General features: G+C 38.3%; 2 protein-coding genes across 5 annotated transcripts; one reads left to right on the forward strand and one right to left on the reverse strand.

Annotated features, from left to right (window-relative positions):
* The first annotated feature begins 496 nt into the window (after positions 1-496).
* On the forward strand, positions 497-9,048 carry LOC125205515 (protein TOPLESS-like). 2 transcript variants are annotated; one of them, XM_089060234.1, is made up of 26 exons: positions 497-686; positions 1,343-1,483; positions 1,591-1,770; positions 1,859-1,972; positions 2,054-2,212; positions 2,517-2,697; positions 2,783-2,906; positions 3,407-3,513; positions 3,609-3,774; positions 3,877-3,986; positions 4,074-4,143; positions 4,239-4,312; positions 4,387-4,482; positions 4,572-4,667; positions 4,848-4,975; positions 5,069-5,303; positions 5,405-5,563; positions 5,637-5,723; positions 5,913-6,041; positions 6,656-6,766; positions 6,844-7,023; positions 7,109-7,237; positions 7,335-7,430; positions 7,754-7,942; positions 8,029-8,195; positions 8,480-9,048. In XM_089060234.1, exons 2-26 carry the CDS (start codon positions 1,404-1,406, stop codon positions 8,691-8,693), a joined length of 3,381 nt encoding a protein of 1,126 aa, XP_088916360.1. In that variant the 5' UTR covers positions 497-686; positions 1,343-1,403; the 3' UTR covers positions 8,694-9,048. The 2 variants fall into 2 exon arrangements, with proteins under 2 accessions (XP_088916360.1, XP_088916361.1); XM_089060235.1 differs by having other exon boundaries at positions 8,483-9,048.
* A 1,296-nt stretch (positions 9,049-10,344) lies between these two features.
* LOC125205454 (Leucine-rich repeat family protein) lies at positions 10,345-16,617 on the reverse strand. Of its 3 annotated transcripts, none has more exons than XM_048104394.2 (17): positions 16,469-16,617; positions 15,511-15,806; positions 15,289-15,417; positions 14,988-15,195; positions 14,445-14,591; positions 14,184-14,294; positions 13,309-13,383; positions 13,050-13,121; positions 12,820-12,891; positions 12,567-12,638; positions 12,385-12,456; positions 12,129-12,200; positions 11,887-11,958; positions 11,596-11,739; positions 11,297-11,368; positions 10,991-11,137; positions 10,345-10,805 (listed from the first exon to the last, which is right to left on the reverse strand). In XM_048104394.2, exons 2-17 carry the CDS (start codon positions 15,706-15,708, stop codon positions 10,621-10,623), a joined length of 1,848 nt encoding a protein of 615 aa, XP_047960351.1. In that variant the 5' UTR covers positions 15,709-15,806; positions 16,469-16,617; the 3' UTR covers positions 10,345-10,620. The 3 variants fall into 3 exon arrangements, with proteins under 3 accessions (XP_047960351.1, XP_047960352.1, XP_047960353.1); XM_048104395.2 differs by lacking the exon at positions 16,469-16,617 and adding an exon at positions 16,308-16,459; XM_048104396.2 differs by lacking the exon at positions 14,184-14,294.
* Between the last annotated feature and the right edge of the window lie 1,866 nt (positions 16,618-18,483).

Below are 18,483 nucleotides of genomic sequence, written 5' to 3' on the forward strand. Positions count from 1 at the left end.
ATTTCTTCAATTAAAATACAATATTCATCCTTATTAAGACCGATGTGATCCAAAACTTAAATCTATAGCAATTTCATTAAATTATTATTTCAATTCATACTATTTTGTGAAACTTGAAATTTTACACAAAAAATATAATTATGATCCAATTTATGAATTGGTCATGGGTTTATAATTTTATTAAAAAATAGGAGTATAATCAACTTCAGTTAGATGCAAAACATAAATCTAGGTATGATAGTAAAGTAGCTAAAACAGAACGGAGCCGACGAGGAGGTGTCGGCTAAAAACTTCCGAGCCGTTTATCACGGACAAAGAACGTAGCACCTGGTGGGCCCCGTGTTGACTGTACATATATAAGAATTATATATTCCGTGGGGATAAGCAACTGCGCTTATTGGTGTTTACCAAATGATAAGCAACTCAACTTATCACCCTCACTGAGTCGCCTCTTCCTATAAAATGACTTATTTTCTGCAAGATATGTCGTAGTTTATTTTTTCCCCTTTCTCCAACGATAGACTAGAGAGAGAAATTAGAGAGAGAAAGGAGCCCCCCATGTGTCTGTGTGTGTATATGTAGCTGTATACACAACCTCTCACCTCCATATCCATTGTTGAGACAGAAATCAAGCCCCATTTTCTCCTCGAGCTCGCCGCCCCTCTCTCCATCGATCGATCTGAAGAGTAAACCCTTCTCCTCTCTCTGTCTTTCTCTCTCTATCTCTGCATATAAATACACGCACACGCGGCCATCGTTTCTGTATTTATTCTGGAATATCGCTTTGAAGAACTCTAATTTTTTTGATTTTTCTCCCTGCTTTTGATGTTTTACCTCTAAGCTTTTTTTCCTCACTGAGTATTGGCATATAATTTATCTTGACTTTTGTGTTCTGTTTTTTTCTGCTCCCCTCTTTTTTTGCATCTCGGATTCCATTTAAAGCTGCTTTCATTTCTCTGATCTCTTAAATCAGCTGCGAATTTTTAATTTAACAGTCTGAAGTTTTATCAAAACCCTTATTTTGTCGGTGCCCCCTTCTTAAAAGTTCTACATCTCTATTTGATTGAGATCAGTTGAATGATTTAGGTATGTGTTGAATTTTTTTCCCTCCGATTTTCCCCCTTTTTGGTATTTTTCCTTGTATTTAAGCTTCATTTTTGCAGTGGTGTTATTTTTTTAATAATAATTAATGGGTTTTGAAGCTTGTGTGGAACAATAATTAAATGGAGGCATGGTTTGAAAATTAAATATGGCTAGTGGTAGATGACCCTTTCATTTATTATTTTTCTCTCGGTTATGACTACTTTTTTTCAAAATTAATCTTTTATTATGGGTTTTACAGATCTGCTACGATAATTAACTCTGGAATTACCCCCCCTGGATTTGAAGAAGAGTTGGTTGGAATGTCTTCTCTCAGTAGAGAACTGGTGTTCTTGATCTTACAGTTCCTAGATGAAGAAAAGTTCAAGGAAACCGTTCACAAGTGGGTTAATTTATTCGTGTTGCAAGTGCTCTGTGTGTGTGAACTGATTTTTGTCCTTTTCTCATGATTGGGTTATAACTATGTTAATGTGGCCTTTCTAATTATAGGCTTGAGCAAGAATCTGGCTTCTTCTTCAACATGAAGTATTTTGAAGATGAAGTTCACAATGGGAACTGGGATGAGGTTGAAAAATACCTCTCTGGTTTCACTAAAGTAGACGACAATCGCTATTCAATGAAAATCTTTTTTGAGATTAGGAAGCAGAAGTACCTCGAAGCATTGGATAAGTGAGACTATATTTTGCTTGGTGAAAATCTGAATTACTGTGATAAGTTAATTTGCTAATTTCAAATTGGATTTTGTTGTAATATGTAGGCATGATCGGTCCAAGGCTGTCGAGATACTTGTAAAAGATCTTAAAGTATTTGCATCGTTTAACGAAGAGCTTTTTAAAGAGATAACTCAGCTGCTGACGTTAGAGAATTTCAGGTATTCAAGCAATTGCTATTTATTGGTCACCCTGTAGATTAAATATTGATATCTTATCAAGCTGAGCTCATTGTTTCTTAGGGAGAATGAACAGCTATCGAAGTATGGAGATACAAAATCTGCACGAGCCATTATGCTTGTTGAGCTGAAGAAGCTAATAGAGGCAAATCCATTGTTTCGTGATAAGTTACAGTTTCCGAACCTTAAGAACTCAAGACTGCGAACACTAATCAATCAAAGGTATTCTCCAATTTGATGCATAGTATTGGGTTTGGCTGTCCCTGTATTATTGGCATTCAACAGGACTTTTGTGTTTAAATGAGTTCATCAAGATTTCTTTAGTGATGATCTCACCAGGTGTATTGGGTAGTAGTAATATTTATGGTGGCATTGTTATTAGGTATACACTGTTGCTTACGCCTCTAAATTTGGGGTTTAACAGTTTAGTGAAATAAGATAATTTCTTTCTTTCTCAAATTCTATTCTCATGCCTGCTCATTATGGCAACTGCGTGGACAAAAACTAATGGCGTATGTACCTGCAGCTTAAATTGGCAGCATCAACTCTGTAAAAATCCTAGGCCGAATCCAGATATTAAAACACTTTTTGTGGATCATTCATGTGGACAACCAAATGGTGCACGCGCTCCCTCTCCAGCAAGCAATCCACTGCTTGGAGGCGCAGTACCAAAACCGGGTGGCTTTCCTCCATTGGGTGCACACGTGGTTGGTTTATAAAATTTGATATGTAGTTATGGCATTTACCTGGCATCATTTTTTTTACTTACTCACCTGCTATTGGTCTGGCCAGCCCTTCCAGCCTACTCCAGCACCAGTTCCAACACCCCTTGCAGGTTGGATGTCTAATCCACCTACTGCAACCCATCCAGCTGTCTCTGGTGGACCTATAGGTCTTGGTGGCCCACCTATTCCAGGTCTGAATTTCTTGATATGTTAGCATTTTTCAAAATCAAAATAGTGTCATGTAAGTTCTATAACTGAATGGGAGGATACTTACTCCCCTTTATTGGATTGTTCATTTGCTACTCTTATTTTTCCTTAAATTAGTACTATTCTTCAGAAGCAGTTAGACGTTGCTTATGGAAAAGAACCAGACCTATGAGAAATTTTATTTCTTCAACAATGATGAAACACGCTTATGATGCAATTTGCTTGTTTCTGTTAGGTTCCATCCACAAATGCCATATAGTTCATGTTTGCACGGTTTGAATGTTACATACATTTTCACCCAATGCAAATACTTTAGTCTGCATCATCGTTACTTGATGTATATGCACATGCATGTTGGAATTCCTAGTTCTTGAAGCATTAATTCTCTTATTCAAATTGTGTTTAAAACATTACTGTTTCGCTTTGATATCGATCGATTTCAGTTTCTTTATTAAGTGGTTCTGTTTATTGTTCCCTTGTGCAGCTGGACTTAAACATCCTAGGACTCCGCCAACAAATCCTTCTGTTGATTTTCCATCTGCTGATTCTGAACATCCTAGTAAAAGAACCAGACCTATGGGAAACGATGAGGTGGTTGAATATGTAAAACATAACAATCTTGAGATTGAGATCCCTACTTTTGGGTTATTGTGTTCATCATCTGATCTGTGTTTTTCTGTATGCAGGTTAATCTTCCTGTGAATGTTCTCCCTGTGTCATTCCCGGGGCATGCACATAGCCAAACTTTTAATGCAACAGATGACCTGCCCAAGACAGTTGCACGAACTTTGAACCAAGGATCATCTCCTATGAGCATGGATTTTCATCCTATCCAACAGAATCTTCTTCTAGGTTGCTTTTACAACTATATAAATTCTTTATTTCTTCCATATAATCTTCAAGCAAATATTTTGACAATTTGATGTGCTATTGTTTTTCTATCGAACAACTCAGTTGGCACTAATGTGGGAGATATTGGGCTATGGGAGGTTGGTTCGAGAGAGAGGCTAGTTCAAAGAAACTTCAAAGTCTGGGATTTGAGTGCATGTACAATACCTTTGCAGGTACCACAATTTTCCTTAGTGAAGTAGTTAACTAACAATCATCTTAAGTATCAATAGCTGGAACATAAGTTTCTCTACTGAATCCAGGCTGGTCTGGTGAAAGAACCTGGCGTCTCAGTGAATCGCGTGATTTGGAGCCCAGATGGGTCTTTGTTTGGTAAATAATGCTTAAATCTGAAACAGTTAGATGATATTGCAATATCATTGATTGTGTGATTTGATATTTATCTGTCTTCATCTTTCTTCTAACAGGAGTTGCATACTCAAGACATTTGGTACAGATTTACTCATATCATGGGAACGATGATGTGCGCCAGCACTTGGAGGTGACTCAGTCATCACAATTTCACTGATCAATGCTTAGATTATTTTGAATTTGCACTGACTGCTGGTGTTTTAGATTGATGCTCATGTTGGTGGAGTAAATGATCTTGCATTCTCCCACCCTAATAAACAGCTTTCTGTGATAACCTGTGGAGATGACAAGCTTATCAAGGTAGTTTAACATAGCAGCTTTTAGATTTTTCTTCTAAGCTTGTATACTCATCTGGCATGTTCATGTTCTTGTAAATTGATCATTATAAGGTCTGGGATGCCCAAAATGGTGCCAAGCAATACACTTTTGAAGGTCACGAGGCTCCTGTATATTCAGTATGTCCTCACTACAAGGAGAATATTCAGGTGAATAGGCTATTAGAGTAATCATTTGTTAATAATCTGAGGCCTCATGATTAACAATTCTGAATTTTGTTTCTTTTGTAATCTGTTAATGTGATATGGACAAATAAGAGGTTAAAATAATTATATGTATATCTTTCTTTTTCGGCAGTTGATTATAGTATATATGCCATCGTTTTGCAGTTCATCTTTTCTACAGCGCTAGATGGAAAGATTAAGGCGTGGCTATATGACAATTTGGGATCTCGAGTTGACTATGACGCTCCTGGTCGTTGGTGCACAACCATGGCCTACAGTGCTGATGGAACAAGGTAAAATATTCTTGTGCAGTGTGACAATCTTGATTTATGCATTGGCTGCTCATTACCATGTACTCATATTAAGCTGGGAATTTTCTTGTTCAGGCTTTTCTCTTGCGGGACCAGTAAAGATGGAGAGTCACACATTGTTGAATGGAATGAAAGTGAAGGAGCTGTGAAAAGAACATATCAAGGTTTCCGGAAACGATCATTGGGGGTTGTGCAGTTTGATACGACTAAAAATAGATTTTTGGCAGCTGGTGATGACTTTTCTGTCAAATTCTGGGATATGGACAACACTCAACTTTTGACCAATAGTGATGCTGATGGAGGTCTTCCTGTGAGTATCTTATCAACATTAAGGATAGCTTATAAGTAATTTTGTTTTTTAGTTGATAGACTGTGCACTAAGACTTGATTTTTCTTTTGACAAATTAAAAGGCAAGTCCACGCATCCGCTTCAATAAAGATGGGACCCTGTTGGCTGTTTCTGCCAATGAAAATGGAATCAAAATTTTAGCAAATCCAGAAGGTCTTCGAATGCTGCGTAATTATGAAAATCTCGCCTTTGATGCCTCAAGGGCTTCTGAAGCTGCAAAGGTAGTTACATTTAATTTTAGTTTTTTTCTGTATCCATAACAAATGATATTAAAAGTTGTCATGTTGTTAACAGCCCACCGTCAATCCTATGTCTTCTGCGGTGGCTAGCAGTGCTGGACTGACGGATAGGGTGGGCCCAGTTGTTGGCCTCTCCGCTATGGTTGGTATCCTTTTCTAAATAAATGTCTGCTGCAACTTACCCTCTACTGGTTTGCATGATAAATCTTTGTTTTCCTGGAAACCTCAAAATGCACCTACAATTTTATCCCTTTTTGTTTATGTACTAAAATTTGCATTTGTTTAGTCTTGCTATTGCTTACTACCTACGACACTGTGTTTGATTTTGTAGAATGGAGATGTGAAACCTAGAATAACAGAAGAAACAAATGACAAATCAAAGATTTGGAAGCTCAGTGAAATTAATGAACCATCTCAATGCCGAACCCTGAAGCTCCCAGAGAACTTAAGAGTAACAAAGGTATATTCTCTCTTTGTTCAACTTCTTACTTGACGTATACTTCTTGTGTGAGATATCATTTCTATTATCAAAAGTTATCATGAGATATTTATAGTTCTTTTGAATTGTAAAACAATCTTTTTGTATTAAGCAGAATAATATGTTCATATTGTAAAAACTTTGGTATAATTATTGTGTTATAACAGGTTCTAGGCTGTTTAAAAAATTTGGTATAACGCAATAATTTATTTACCACCATAATTCCTTTCCCACAATGTACTTGCAATTCATAAACTTTTGTATTATATCAATATCGATTTATTTTCTTTTCCTTATATCTTGGTATACTTGGTCAACTGGTAGTAATCACTGAGTATGAGTTGTATTGACTATTGATACATGAAGATATAACAGTTTTTCTTGTATTGTCAAGTAGTTTGATAATAGTTTAGCTTTAGCCTTTAGCCCTCAGTTTTATTTCTACCAGAGCCAAACCATTCTTCGAACCATCTCCATTTGTTTTAGAACTTATCCAAGCTATGGGTGTTAAAATCATGTCATTTTGATGTTGATTGTGCACCCAATTCAGCAGTTGGTTACTAACAAGGTTAATTTTTTGCATTTTGCTCAAACAGATATCTAGGTTGATATATACAAATTCTGGTGCTGCTATATTGGCTTTGGCTTCGAACGCAATCCATTTACTCTGGAAGTGGCAGAGGAGTGACCGTAATTCAAGTGGAAAAGTAAGAAAGGACTATAATTTTCTTCACCCTAAAATTACAAGTATTTATCATCTGAGATCGAAACGTTAATGATGTAGGCAACTGCCACTGTTTCACCGCAATTATGGCAACCATCAAGTGGCATTTTGATGACCAATGATGCAGCTGACACAAACCCTGATGAAGCTGTTTCTTGCTTTGCTTTGTCAAAGAATGATTCTTATGTAATGTCGGCATCTGGAGGAAAGATATCTTTGTTCAATATGATGACTTTCAAGGTATTGATGTAATGAAATAATGAATTTCGTACGCTTGTGTTTAATATATGTGTGTATTCATATCTCCAAATCATGACTATTGCAGACAATGACAACCTTCATGCCTCCGCCACCCGCAGCAACATTTTTAGCATTTCATCCTCAGGATAACAACATAATTGCAATTGGGATGGATGATTCTACGATTCAGATATATAATGTCCGAGTAGATGAGGTATTTCAGAAGTCGTTTCATTATAAAAAATGATCATTTTTAGCATTTCATCCCCCGGATAACAGCACATTTGCAATTGATTTGACTTATCTTGCAGGTCAAAAGCAAGCTTAAAGGTCACTCTAAAAGAATTACTGGACTTGCCTTCTCCAATGTTTTGAATGTTCTAGTTTCATCAGGAGCCGATGCTCAGGTAAAAAAAATTTCCTGTTAGTTTGTTGTCCAAGAGTATTGTTGCATAGTATGATAGAATGTTGTCCCAACTGCTGAAACAGCCATTTTCTAACTTCACTCTTTCTCTATAAGCCTTCTTTGTGATGTTTGTTGAAGTTGAAAAATCTCTTTCTCATATTCCTCTTTTCTTCTTTTTGAGGCAAGGTGAATTGAATAATCTTTTGGCAGCTGACTAAATGTTGTATAACGAAGTACACGAAAAAAGTTTAGTACTAATGCTAATTTGCTTACTATATGATGAGTCGTTTCTGATTCGCATTTCTTGTGGCTGTTCCTCTCCAGATATGTGTGTGGAGTTCGGATGGATGGGAAAAGCAGAAATCAAGATTTTTGCAACTACCTCCTGGGAGGCCACCGACAGCACAGTCAGAAACTCGTGTACAGTTTCATCAGGACCAGATTCATTTTCTGGTTGTACACGAGACTCAGCTTGCCATATATGAAGCAACAAAATTAGAATGTGTGAAGCAGGTAGGTAACTGCATAATTTCTCTCGTTGAAAAAAAGAGACTTTCTTAGCGCAGATTTCTAATAATTCACCTTTTCTCCGTTGTCAGTGGGCTCCACGAGAATCAGCTGCCCCGATATCTCATGCGACGTTTTCCTGTGATAGCCAGCTGGTATATGCAAGTTTTCTTGATGGAACAGTGTGCATATTCACTGCTTCACACCTCCGCTTACGATGCCGCATTAATCCTTCCTCGTATCTTCCCTCAAGTGTCAGGCAAGTGTTTCTCATGATAATTATATTTGGCCTTTGGGCCTTTTGGTTTCCTCATGCTTCCCAAGGAGGCATCATGCATCTCAAACTAGTCTCTCTTAACATAATGAGCATCTGAATTTTGATATATAGATTGTGTGGGAAGTTCATACTTGGTCCTCTCTATAATATGTGGTGAACCCAAATCGTAGTGGGATGTACCGTGCATCCGGATGTATCTATGTGCAAAAGTGTCATGAAGATTATATTATTTTTTAGTTACCTAAACCTTATCTTTTATTCTCCAGCAGTTCAAACGTGCACCCTCTTGTGATCGCTGCACATCCACACGAGCCAAATCAGTTTGCGCTGGGTCTATCAGATGGTTCAGTTCATGTATTTGAGCCGCTTGAATCTGAAGGTAAATGGGGTGTGCCACCACCAGCTGAAAACGGGTCTGCCAGCAGTGTACCAACCACTCCTTTAGTCGGGGGATCAGCCCAAGATCAAGCACAAAGGTGATATCCAGAAATTAGACAAGGTTGCGAATCGCGATAGGTAACGTTGCATTCTCCACTCTCACCTTATTATAACCTTGAGTTGCGGTTTGGGTGGAGAATGTTGGTAGTGACAAAGTATTTAACATACCTGTACATTATTATTCTGGCACTCCACAACATATTCTTCGACTTCTTTGTCTTCTTCGTCTTTATCTTTTTCCGACTGTTGTGGCTCAAACATGCCAATTTAATTTGCCGCATTTTGGGTAAAACATATGATGTAAGATGAATTGGTAGCTACATTTTCTAGACTAGTGGTAGTGACATAAATTCATTTTGTTGTTAGCCGTTTCTCTTATTTAAGATAAGTTGGTTTACCCTTTCTTTGTGCTATTTCTACACCTAATGGTGAAATACTTGTCTAATTATGCATATGTAGGTAGATGGGTATGATTTTGATTGCAAGCACATGAACAGAATATATTTCAACTTTAGTGCAGTTTTCACTCAATTGTAAAGTCTACAAAATATATTGTGCACAAGTAAGAATCGAGCATAAAATTTAATGTGTACTAAAACTAAATGTATATGATTTCTCTTGTATAGTTGGTAAATAATGAAGGGAAGAATTGTGCTAAAACACCTATTTTGAAGTAGCAATTACGAAATGTTGTGTTAAAGAAATTACTAGAATTTAAGTACAAATAAGAGAAATTGGAACGTAACTGCCAATTTGTTGATACTCCATAGTACATATGGAATTTGAGGTGTGAATTTAAAATTGAAATATTTAATTCTAAATTAATTCTTTGGTAATTTATTTAATTTCAAATTCTCTCAATTATAATTAAAATAAATATTTGAACGTTCAAATAGTAAAACTGAACACTCTTCAAAAACAAACAACTCACATACATGGTACTGTATACAGAATACATACACACATACAATGCAGGACGTATATTATAAAGTATTATTTAATTAAATAATGATATCGACGTGTGATTATTATTTTGACTCGCCAAATAATAAATTTAAAAGTAGAATATAATTTTACATTATTAGTTAAATACTCCCTCCGTCCCCGATTAAGAGTCACACTTTTCTATTTCGGCCCGTCCCCAATTAAGAGTCACACTTTTCTATTTCGGCCCGTCCCCAATTAAGAGTCACACTTCATTTTTACCATAAATAGTAAGTAGGTCTCACATTCCACTAACTCACTTCACTCACATTTTATTATAAAATAATAAAATCAATATAAAAAGAGTGGATCCCACATTCCACTGACTTTTTCAACCAACCTTCTTTTTACATTTCTTAAAACCCATATCCGATCAAAGTGTGACTCTTAATCAGGTCGAAAGGACTTTCAACCAACCTTCTTTTTACATTTCTTAAAACCCGTACCCGATCAAAGTGTGACTCTTAATGAGGACGTAGGAAGTAATTTTTATTAAATATAATTATTAAATTATAGTATTTTAATTCAATTCCATTAAATTCTAGTTTAAATTTAAACCAATTTCAATTTCATTATATCATATACATCAAAAAATCAATCAGAATTATATGATACACGGAGTATGCACCTCATTCATCAGTCGAGTTGTTATCAGCCACAAATAAAATTCCCTTAAGCAATTCAAGATAAGAGTGCAGACATCATAGCAGAAGATGAAATTTCAAATATGTACATTGGACAGAGAAGTACTGTTGAATAAAGACAAATGTCAACAGAAATACCAACGGAAGTTGTTACTTATATATATACATTTCCATCTATGGAGATGGGCTGCAGAACACATGCCACATTGCCGCTCACATTTTAAGAACTACCAACAAACTTCAAAATTATGTACAATTCATTTTCATGATACGGCTTTATTTCAGCCAAATGCCAGACGACATTCCCCACCCGAATTATGTACGATGCGTGCAGGCTCGCTTTATTCTGGCCTGAAACTCACCAGCTGGGGGAGATCCGTCGACTGAAGCATCTTGATGTCGTTCGCGGTCACCTTGCACGACTCCAGCATAAGCGACTTCAAGTGTTTGAGTGACTTCAGATGACGCAAACCAGCACTCGTCACCCGAGAGTTTGACATGTTCAAGGAAACAAGTTGAGTAAGTCCTGCAGTCAAAAACTGATTTAGACAATATCCAGTTTTTGCCACATCTTACACAAGCTTTGCACTAATAAGTTGTTTATTATTTGAAATCCTAATGAGTTCAAGGCCAAAAGATGATAACGAATAATATATCCAATAACAATTCCTATCCCATGAAATGAACAACAGGGATATCAGTTTCACATACCAGAGATTGATTCCAAACTCTTGTCCGTCAAGAGGCTGTTCTGAGATAGATTCAGCAGTGTCAAGGATGTAAGATCTTTAATGTTCTTTACTCCAGCATCCGTTAATCCACCACCACAGATTTCCAGAGAGCGTAGCTTCTTGAATGCTGGAGGAGAGGGATACAAGAAATAAATGAGGATGATCAAACACTTCAAGCAATGAGCAGAATTGTGAAATGACAAATTGAATTGGAAGGGGGTTAAAAGGAAGACAATACAATACATAAACACAACTGACTTGTGTACAATGGGATAAATTATCATACCTCGGAGATAATTGGTTCCAGAATCAGTAATCCGTGCTCCAAAAAGATCCAGGTGCATCAATCCAGTCAGACCTGTAATAATGACATAGTAAAGCTCATGCACACATCGAAACAAAAAGTAATAGTTACTCCATAGTAAAGCTCATGCACTCATGGGAGTATTACTCAAGAAGAATAAATTAACTAGGCCAAAAAATAATGCTAGTAGTGCTCGAATTGTTTCACAGAAACATGCCATAGTTTCTGCTTACTAAAATCGTATAGATACAGCAAGACACTAACCACCTAAAAAGTCTTACTTGTAAGAGCAGCAAGGCCAGCATCCGTAATTTGACGTGCATCTAGATTGAGGGACTTGAGAGATGATAAGCCAGATAACTTTCTCAAGCCACCATCAGTGACAACAGTAAATGATAGATTTAAATTCTCCAGATTAACCAGTCCTGCAAAAAAGAAAACCAACCAATATCAAATGAAAACTGAAGTTCTAAATGATGATTTGAGGTTAAAGTGCTTAGACTACTTAAAATGTGTTGTAATCATGTTTTGTTGTACTATCTATCTATACTATCAATCCAATCAAGTCTTACCAGAAAGATGGCGTAACGCGCTGCTCCCAACTTCAGTATCCGACAACTCCAAATACTTTAGACGCGTTAAACCTTAGATCAAGCAAAGAAGAGATAAAAAATCAGGAGGAAAACTTGTAACCAAATTGGCATAGACTGATAATATTATTCTGCATCAAATCATGCAATACAAGATGGAAAAATCATACAAGACTGGGTAAGTAGTTATTCAAAAGACACAGAGCCAGAAATAAGTGAATAACCTGAAAGGTAAAGAATCCCTTCATCTTTAATCCTGCAAGAATCAAGGTTTAAGCTCTCCAAATTTATGAGACCTGTTTGAAAAGGAGAAAGTAAAGGAAACTTGGACAATATATTAACAATAATCCTAAAGTATAAACCAACGTCCACTTAAAAGGGCACCTAAATCCTTATAAATGTATAGAAACACTGGAACTGGAATGAAATGGTTCATGATTTGAAGAGTTAACGTATAAGCAATATAAGTAAAAACACTACCTTTAAGGTGCACCAAAATTGCACCTGAGATATCATTGAACCCCAAATTCAACACTTTCAGAGACTGCATCTCTATAAAGATCAGAAAAGACAAAACATTAAGTTTTCTTACAAGAAAAAATCTAGAAAGATCTTGTACATTTTTCCTTATAGATTTACTTCACTATATCTACAAATCTCACTTGAAAAGTTTTCACATCCATTGTCCTTCAAATCACATCTGCTAAGATTCAAATATTGCAATGCACCAAGAACTGCAACAAAGAGAAAGCATATAAATATAGAATGATATATTGGAAAAACTTATAGAAAATATGTCAAACATAACTCTTGGAGCCCAGGGATACAAGAGATAAAATGTTAGATTTTAAACAACAAGCTATAACGTAAGTATCTTATAAAGCCCAACATAGTCAAATTAAGTAGAACATTTGCCTGAAAGTGACTCCAAGCATGCAGCAGTGACAGGGCAAGCTTCCATATTCAAGAGAGAGAGATTCTTCAAGTCTGCATGAAAATTATGAAATATTACTTACGACAGGCATCAGTAGCTTAGTTGAGCAATTTTCTTTTATATCTATGTGCCTTTAATTATTTTTCATGTTAAATTTTCTTGTGCTGAGCACCATAGGACAGAAGTTTTTCATATAAATCAGTGAAACTACCTCGTAGAAAGACTACACCATTATCAGTAACCTTACTGGATGCAATTTGTAATGACTTCAAGCTAGTAAGGCCTGCAATAAAAAGAGAAATGGGTTGAACAATGTAGCATAACACTCCTATTAAGGCAATTTCACAGGTCAATGAAAATCTTAACATCCAAAGATTTGAAATATGGTCTTCACTAGCACCTTAAATACTTAAGAATGCCAACCTGTTTTTGAAAGTCAATGAATCAGAAAGAGGAGGTGAGTTAGCTACCTGAGATAGCCTTCATATCAGCATCAGTGATGCAATTGCAGCAGTTGACATTCAGCATTTCAAGTTTTTCAAGTCCTGCAGACCAAGGGTAAGATAGAGCACACAAATGAAAGACTGCATGCATATAAGGCAATGCAAACAATATCCAAGACATCAACTTGCCAATTTTGGTCAATGCAGTAGTATCACCATATTGATATTTAAGCTACTTCCAATCACCAAGATTTATTCCTAGAGGTTAACTGATGCCACCCAACCCGACCACTCAAACCAGAAAATATAAAACCTATATAGGTGGCTCTGTTTTGTGAATTGCGATTCCGACAGTTTATCTGATAAGATGACAATTTTCTGAAGAACAGGAAAGGAGAACTAATGTTGGACAGATATAAACATTGCAAGAGAACACGACAGAGGACTGCAAAGCCCACCATCTTGACTGTGAAGTGTGAACTAATGAAACTCCCTCCAGGTGTTCCAATAACAAACATTTTTCAAATTTCAGCATCTCTAAGGTTCTGTTGGAAAAGAAAGCTCCATGATAGGGAGTTGAAAATAGCAAATCAAGCAAGGAGGGCAATGTGTAGGTGAGGAATGCAATAGAAAAATATAAAGCTGTGATAGGTTGTATCCCACCAAGCATTCGTCCCAAGACCTAACCTTATTTTCGTCCCAGATTTGGACCTTTTCGCTTGAATGAAATTTGGGTAACCCCTAGAAACGAATTTCCAACTTCAGAATGTGATTCTAACAGATAAGCTCCGATGTAGTATTTCTTTTATTGCAAACTGCATTTGCTTGTAATGACCTTGCGCCCGAAGAAAATAATTTTAACAAGACTTGATTTTTCCAGCAAATATTACAAGAGCCGAGACCTTCTATCTCTTTGGGACGGACCACCACATCGCTCGAGATAAAGTGAGTATGAATACACATCACGGCATCAGGACCATTCCAGAGGATGTCTCTTGTTTCTCTCTCTAAGGCTATGCGAAACATTGACAAGTGGTTGGAAACTTGAAAGAGGGAGAATATGACTTCCCTAATAAATTAGGATATGAAGCAGTTATGAATGCCTCTAATACCATGCATGATCTATAAATTATGTCACCAATAAGAGCTCAAAGAACACAAACCTTTTAAGTGAGCAAGTCCTCCATGGATCCTGGGACATCTCTCCATATCCAACTTTACCATCTTGATTAAGCCAGACAAAGAACTTATTCCTTTGGCGGTAATCGAGCTGTTTCTTTTAAAGCTGAGTGCAGTCAGGTTTGAGAGACCTACAAGGTTGAAAAACAAGCACAAATTAGATAGTAGGTCCTGAGTCTTCTGACTACATCAGAGTTCCCAACAGCACTTTGATATTACTTAAAGTAAACAAAACTTAAATCTCGGAAATGTTGTCATCAAATACACTTATACAACCGAATGCCAGAAAGCAATCAGATACTCTACCTGTGAATTTTATTCCTAAATACAAGTCAAGGAGAAAATAAACCAATATATCCCGTGGAGACATCACGAAACGAGTTCATTGCAACAAAGGAACAACTTCGAGTAGCTGGGACATCTTGCCCCCAAGAAGACAATTTTATCTAACCAAACAATGGCAACGCAACCATCTTTGCAATCATCCGAACAAAAATCAAATGTGGAAGTAGAGGGGGTGGTCTTACCATTGACCTGTTCAAGACCCTTGTCGGATATCTGATCACAGTAGTTGAGATTCAAGGCCTGAAGACTCTTGCAATCTTTGAGATAAGTTAACCCAGAGTCAGTAACGTCTGATGCTGAAAGATCCAAAGAGAGCAACGACGAACCCTGAGAAGATACAACATCCAACCAACTGTCACCAACTCCTGGGTACTCCCCCAAATTAAGATCCTGCAGGAGACAGAACAGCTCTAATGAGATTAATCTACCCCTAGGCACTAACACAGCTTATGGCCCTTATTCAAATATATCATTTAATGATACCTGTAGAGCACAGTCCCGAAAAGCTTCAAGTAAAGTATCAGTCAGGCATTGAGAACAGACCAAATCATCAAAAATCTGCTGAGTTATATCCCTTGGCAGCATGGAGAAAGTGCCATATTTATTTATGTCCTTCAATGAACAAAATTACTTATGAATACGCTTCCCCCATGTTTAGCTTTATGTCTGGTAAAGAGAACCATTAAGAATTCAATCTGAACATACCTCCCTAATTTTGTATATGCACAAATCCATAAGCGTGGGGCATCTTTGTTTCCCCTGGCTAGCATCCATAGGAGCTCTAGAAAATGAACCCCCAAGCCATTTTGAGCTCCCACTTTTAGTATATCTCCCAGATACTCCTCTGTTGATGTTATCGTCGTTAGCCTGTTGATCACGCTTCCTTGAACAAGCTCCCCCCATTTACAGCAGTATATTATCTATGCTATCACGAAAGCAGCAGTGAAACAGTGTAATTTCCCATTTGTTACGAATGTCAGGGGTACAAGAGGAACACGGCCCTGCCAAGAGCAGACAGATGCCATTAAAATTTGAACAAAATTACCATATGATTTCGTGAATCACACCTTCCTAATCTGCTTCAGCAGTTAGATTTTCTCATTGAAGTATGCATATTTTCAAGGACTTAAAACAGAAGCCACGACATAAACACACTGAATCGCGGATAAACAAACAGGAACACAGGAAAACAGAGCATAAGAAGGCAAGTACAATACGCTTGCAACTTCTACGAAAGAAAAGTATAATTCTCGACACAGAAAACACTTTTTTCAATCAATTTTTCCTCAAAAGTGTTGTCACAGAAGCCTCGATTCCTCAGTAGAAAAACATGAGTAATAAAGAGAAAAATATCTACTGTAGCAAGTGAACAATTTTTCTCTGCAATAACATCTAAAGACTGACAGTCTCTAGAAAATGATCTAAGGAGATATGAAAAAACGATGACGCACGCACATGATAGGAGGGATTTTCCTTAAAACACAATCATAAATTTAACTCACTCATACACACGCATGATCAAGCTCTCTATCTCAACAATCATCACGATCACCGTCGTCGCGAAAACACACACATACATATGATGATCATATTAGCCAGAAAAGGCGAGAAAATACACACACAGTGTCATCTCGAAATTGAAAATAAGCAAATTGAAAAACACCTCAATATTTCCATCGAAACCTCAGCAGTCCAAAAATATACAGCTTATTTAGAGAGAGTGGAGAGTAGCAGAGGACGAAGATAGGGAAGAAGGCAGCGTACAAGAAGGGGAGAGGTTGCCCGAGCCAGGATCCGAGCCAACTGATCTCCGCCACGTGGTGGCGTGAGGTGTGAGGATCTCAGCTTCGGGAGAGATAAGAAGTGTGCGGGTCCCACTGCCTCCGATTAGATTGATTAATTTTTTTATTATTAAAATAATGTATGATTCGGCATTGCTTTATCCATTTCATAGAGCACTCCCAATGGAGTTCCCTAAAAACTCCCTTATTTCTCCCTAACTCCTGCCACATCAGCGCCACATCAGCACCAAAATTTATCCCCAGTTTTTAGCCAAGTGCTACATTGGTTTCTCCCTTATTTCTCCCTTATTTCTCCCTAACTCAACATTTCATTTTTACATCATTATTTTTTATATTATTTAATTTTCCCTACAAATGTATTTAATAAATAGACTAATAATGAACAATTCATCGTTGTATTAATCATTGGAAAATATAATACAACGAGAAAAAAAAAACTACAAATAAAAAACGCAAATAAACAAAGATTTAAAAAAAAAAAATCTAAGACGGAGGGGCCGGAGGGGCGTCGGGATCGAGCCCCAGCGTACTCTGCAGGTGTTGGATGCATTTCCAGAGGGCCGCCTTTTCTTCAGGGGTCCCGCCGCCGGTGAAGTACAGCGTGTACATCTGGGTCAGATTGGCGACATTGCTCGAATAAGTGGCTTTTTCTAAGTCGATGACGGATTCCGACGCGACTTCCGACGTTGCGCCCTTCCCCTTCCGCCTCCCCTTCGCCTTCTTCACTCCCTCCGGGCGCTCGTGCGGACCATCCCCACTCAAGTCGATGTGGGCCGCGCTCCCCTCGCTCTCCGAAACGCTAAGTCGCGAGCGCACCGATTTCCCGTGCAGCGCGTCGTGCATTCCCGTCCGGAATTTGGGGAGATCCTTCAGCTTATCGTAGATGTTCCAATACTTGAAGCCCTTCGTCGACAAGTACTGGCTACTATACATCCGGATGGCCTCATCTCGGACCATGTGCTCGTTCTGGCCACTCGTCATGTGAGTCATCAAGTTAGAATAAATACCGTTGAAGTGCCCGCAGTCCCTCATGAGGCGCTCCCAATGCCGACGGATCGCCTCGCTGCCATGGTCCTTCATTGAGGCAGTCTTGTGGCTCCTGTACTTCGCGGCAATCCGCTCCCAGAATATGATCTCAGTCTGGTAGTTGCTGCGCTCCGCGTCCTGTGACGTGTCCGCCCAGCAGTCGGCTATCAGCTCGGACTCTTGCAGAGTGTAAGTAGTCCTTACCCGCTTCGGCCTCTCATCGGAACCCGTATCAGTCGCAGCCGACGACGCCGGCGCCTTCCCCCTCCCGCTCCTAGAAGGCGGCTCGGTGGGCGTTTCTTCCACCTCGAAGTCCTCCGCGCTCAGTGTCGCGGCCTGAGATTCTTGGTCGCCTGGGGTTGATCCGGGGGTGTCGAACTGGGGCCGATACACATCGTCGGCTGGAAAGGGCATTCTGCCGGCAGAGTTGAAGTACGGAGAAAGTCTCCGCGCCGGAGGAGTCTGCAAAGGAGACGGACCCCCGTATGGAAGTTGGCCGGGAGGAGAACCCATCGCCAACAACGACTGCATCCACTGCTCGTTTGCTTCATCCGTGTTGGGAATTTGTGAACTCGACTCTTTCCCCTTACCCTTATCCTTACCCGATCGGGAACTTTTCTTCCAAAAGCTCATAATTTTGATGAAAATTGAAGATTGGGAGAAGAGATTGAAAATGGAGAGAATGAAGATTGTGGGTGATGAATGGAGGAAGTGGAGGAAATATTTATAGGGGTGGAATGTAAAATAGCCGTTGGGTTCAAAAAAAAAAAAAAAAAATTTTAATTATCGCCGATTATCGCCGAGCGTCGCCACAGTGGCCGGCGATCGCTCGGCGATAATCCGGCGTTAG

This window comes from Salvia hispanica, chromosome 6 (assembly GCF_029641045.1).
Source record: "Salvia hispanica isolate PSC_SH4W2 chromosome 6, Shi_PSC_v1, whole genome shotgun sequence".
Lineage (NCBI taxonomy): Eukaryota > Viridiplantae > Streptophyta > Magnoliopsida > Lamiales > Lamiaceae > Salvia > Salvia hispanica.

Coding starts and splice junctions, on each gene's coding strand:
- LOC125205515 (XM_089060234.1), top strand. CDS start 1,404: ATGTCTTCTCTCAGTAGAGAACTGGTGTTCTTGATCTTACAGTTCCTA. Junction 4,313..4,386: donor ATGTGCGCCAGCACTTGGAG/GTGACTCAGTCA, acceptor CTGGTGTTTTAG/ATTGATGCTCATGTTGGTGG. Junction 5,304..5,404: donor ATGCTGATGGAGGTCTTCCT/GTGAGTATCTTA, acceptor ACAAATTAAAAG/GCAAGTCCACGCATCCGCTT.
- LOC125205454 (XM_048104394.2), bottom strand. CDS start 15,708: ATGGGGGGAGCTTGTTCAAGGAAGCGTGATCAACAGGCTAACGACGAT. Junction 12,892..13,049: donor TGGTGTAGTCTTTCTACGAG/GTAGTTTCACTG, acceptor ATTTTCATGCAG/ACTTGAAGAATCTCTCTCTC. Junction 11,959..12,128: donor AGGGATTCTTTACCTTTCAG/GTTATTCACTTA, acceptor GCTTGATCTAAG/GTTTAACGCGTCTAAAGTAT.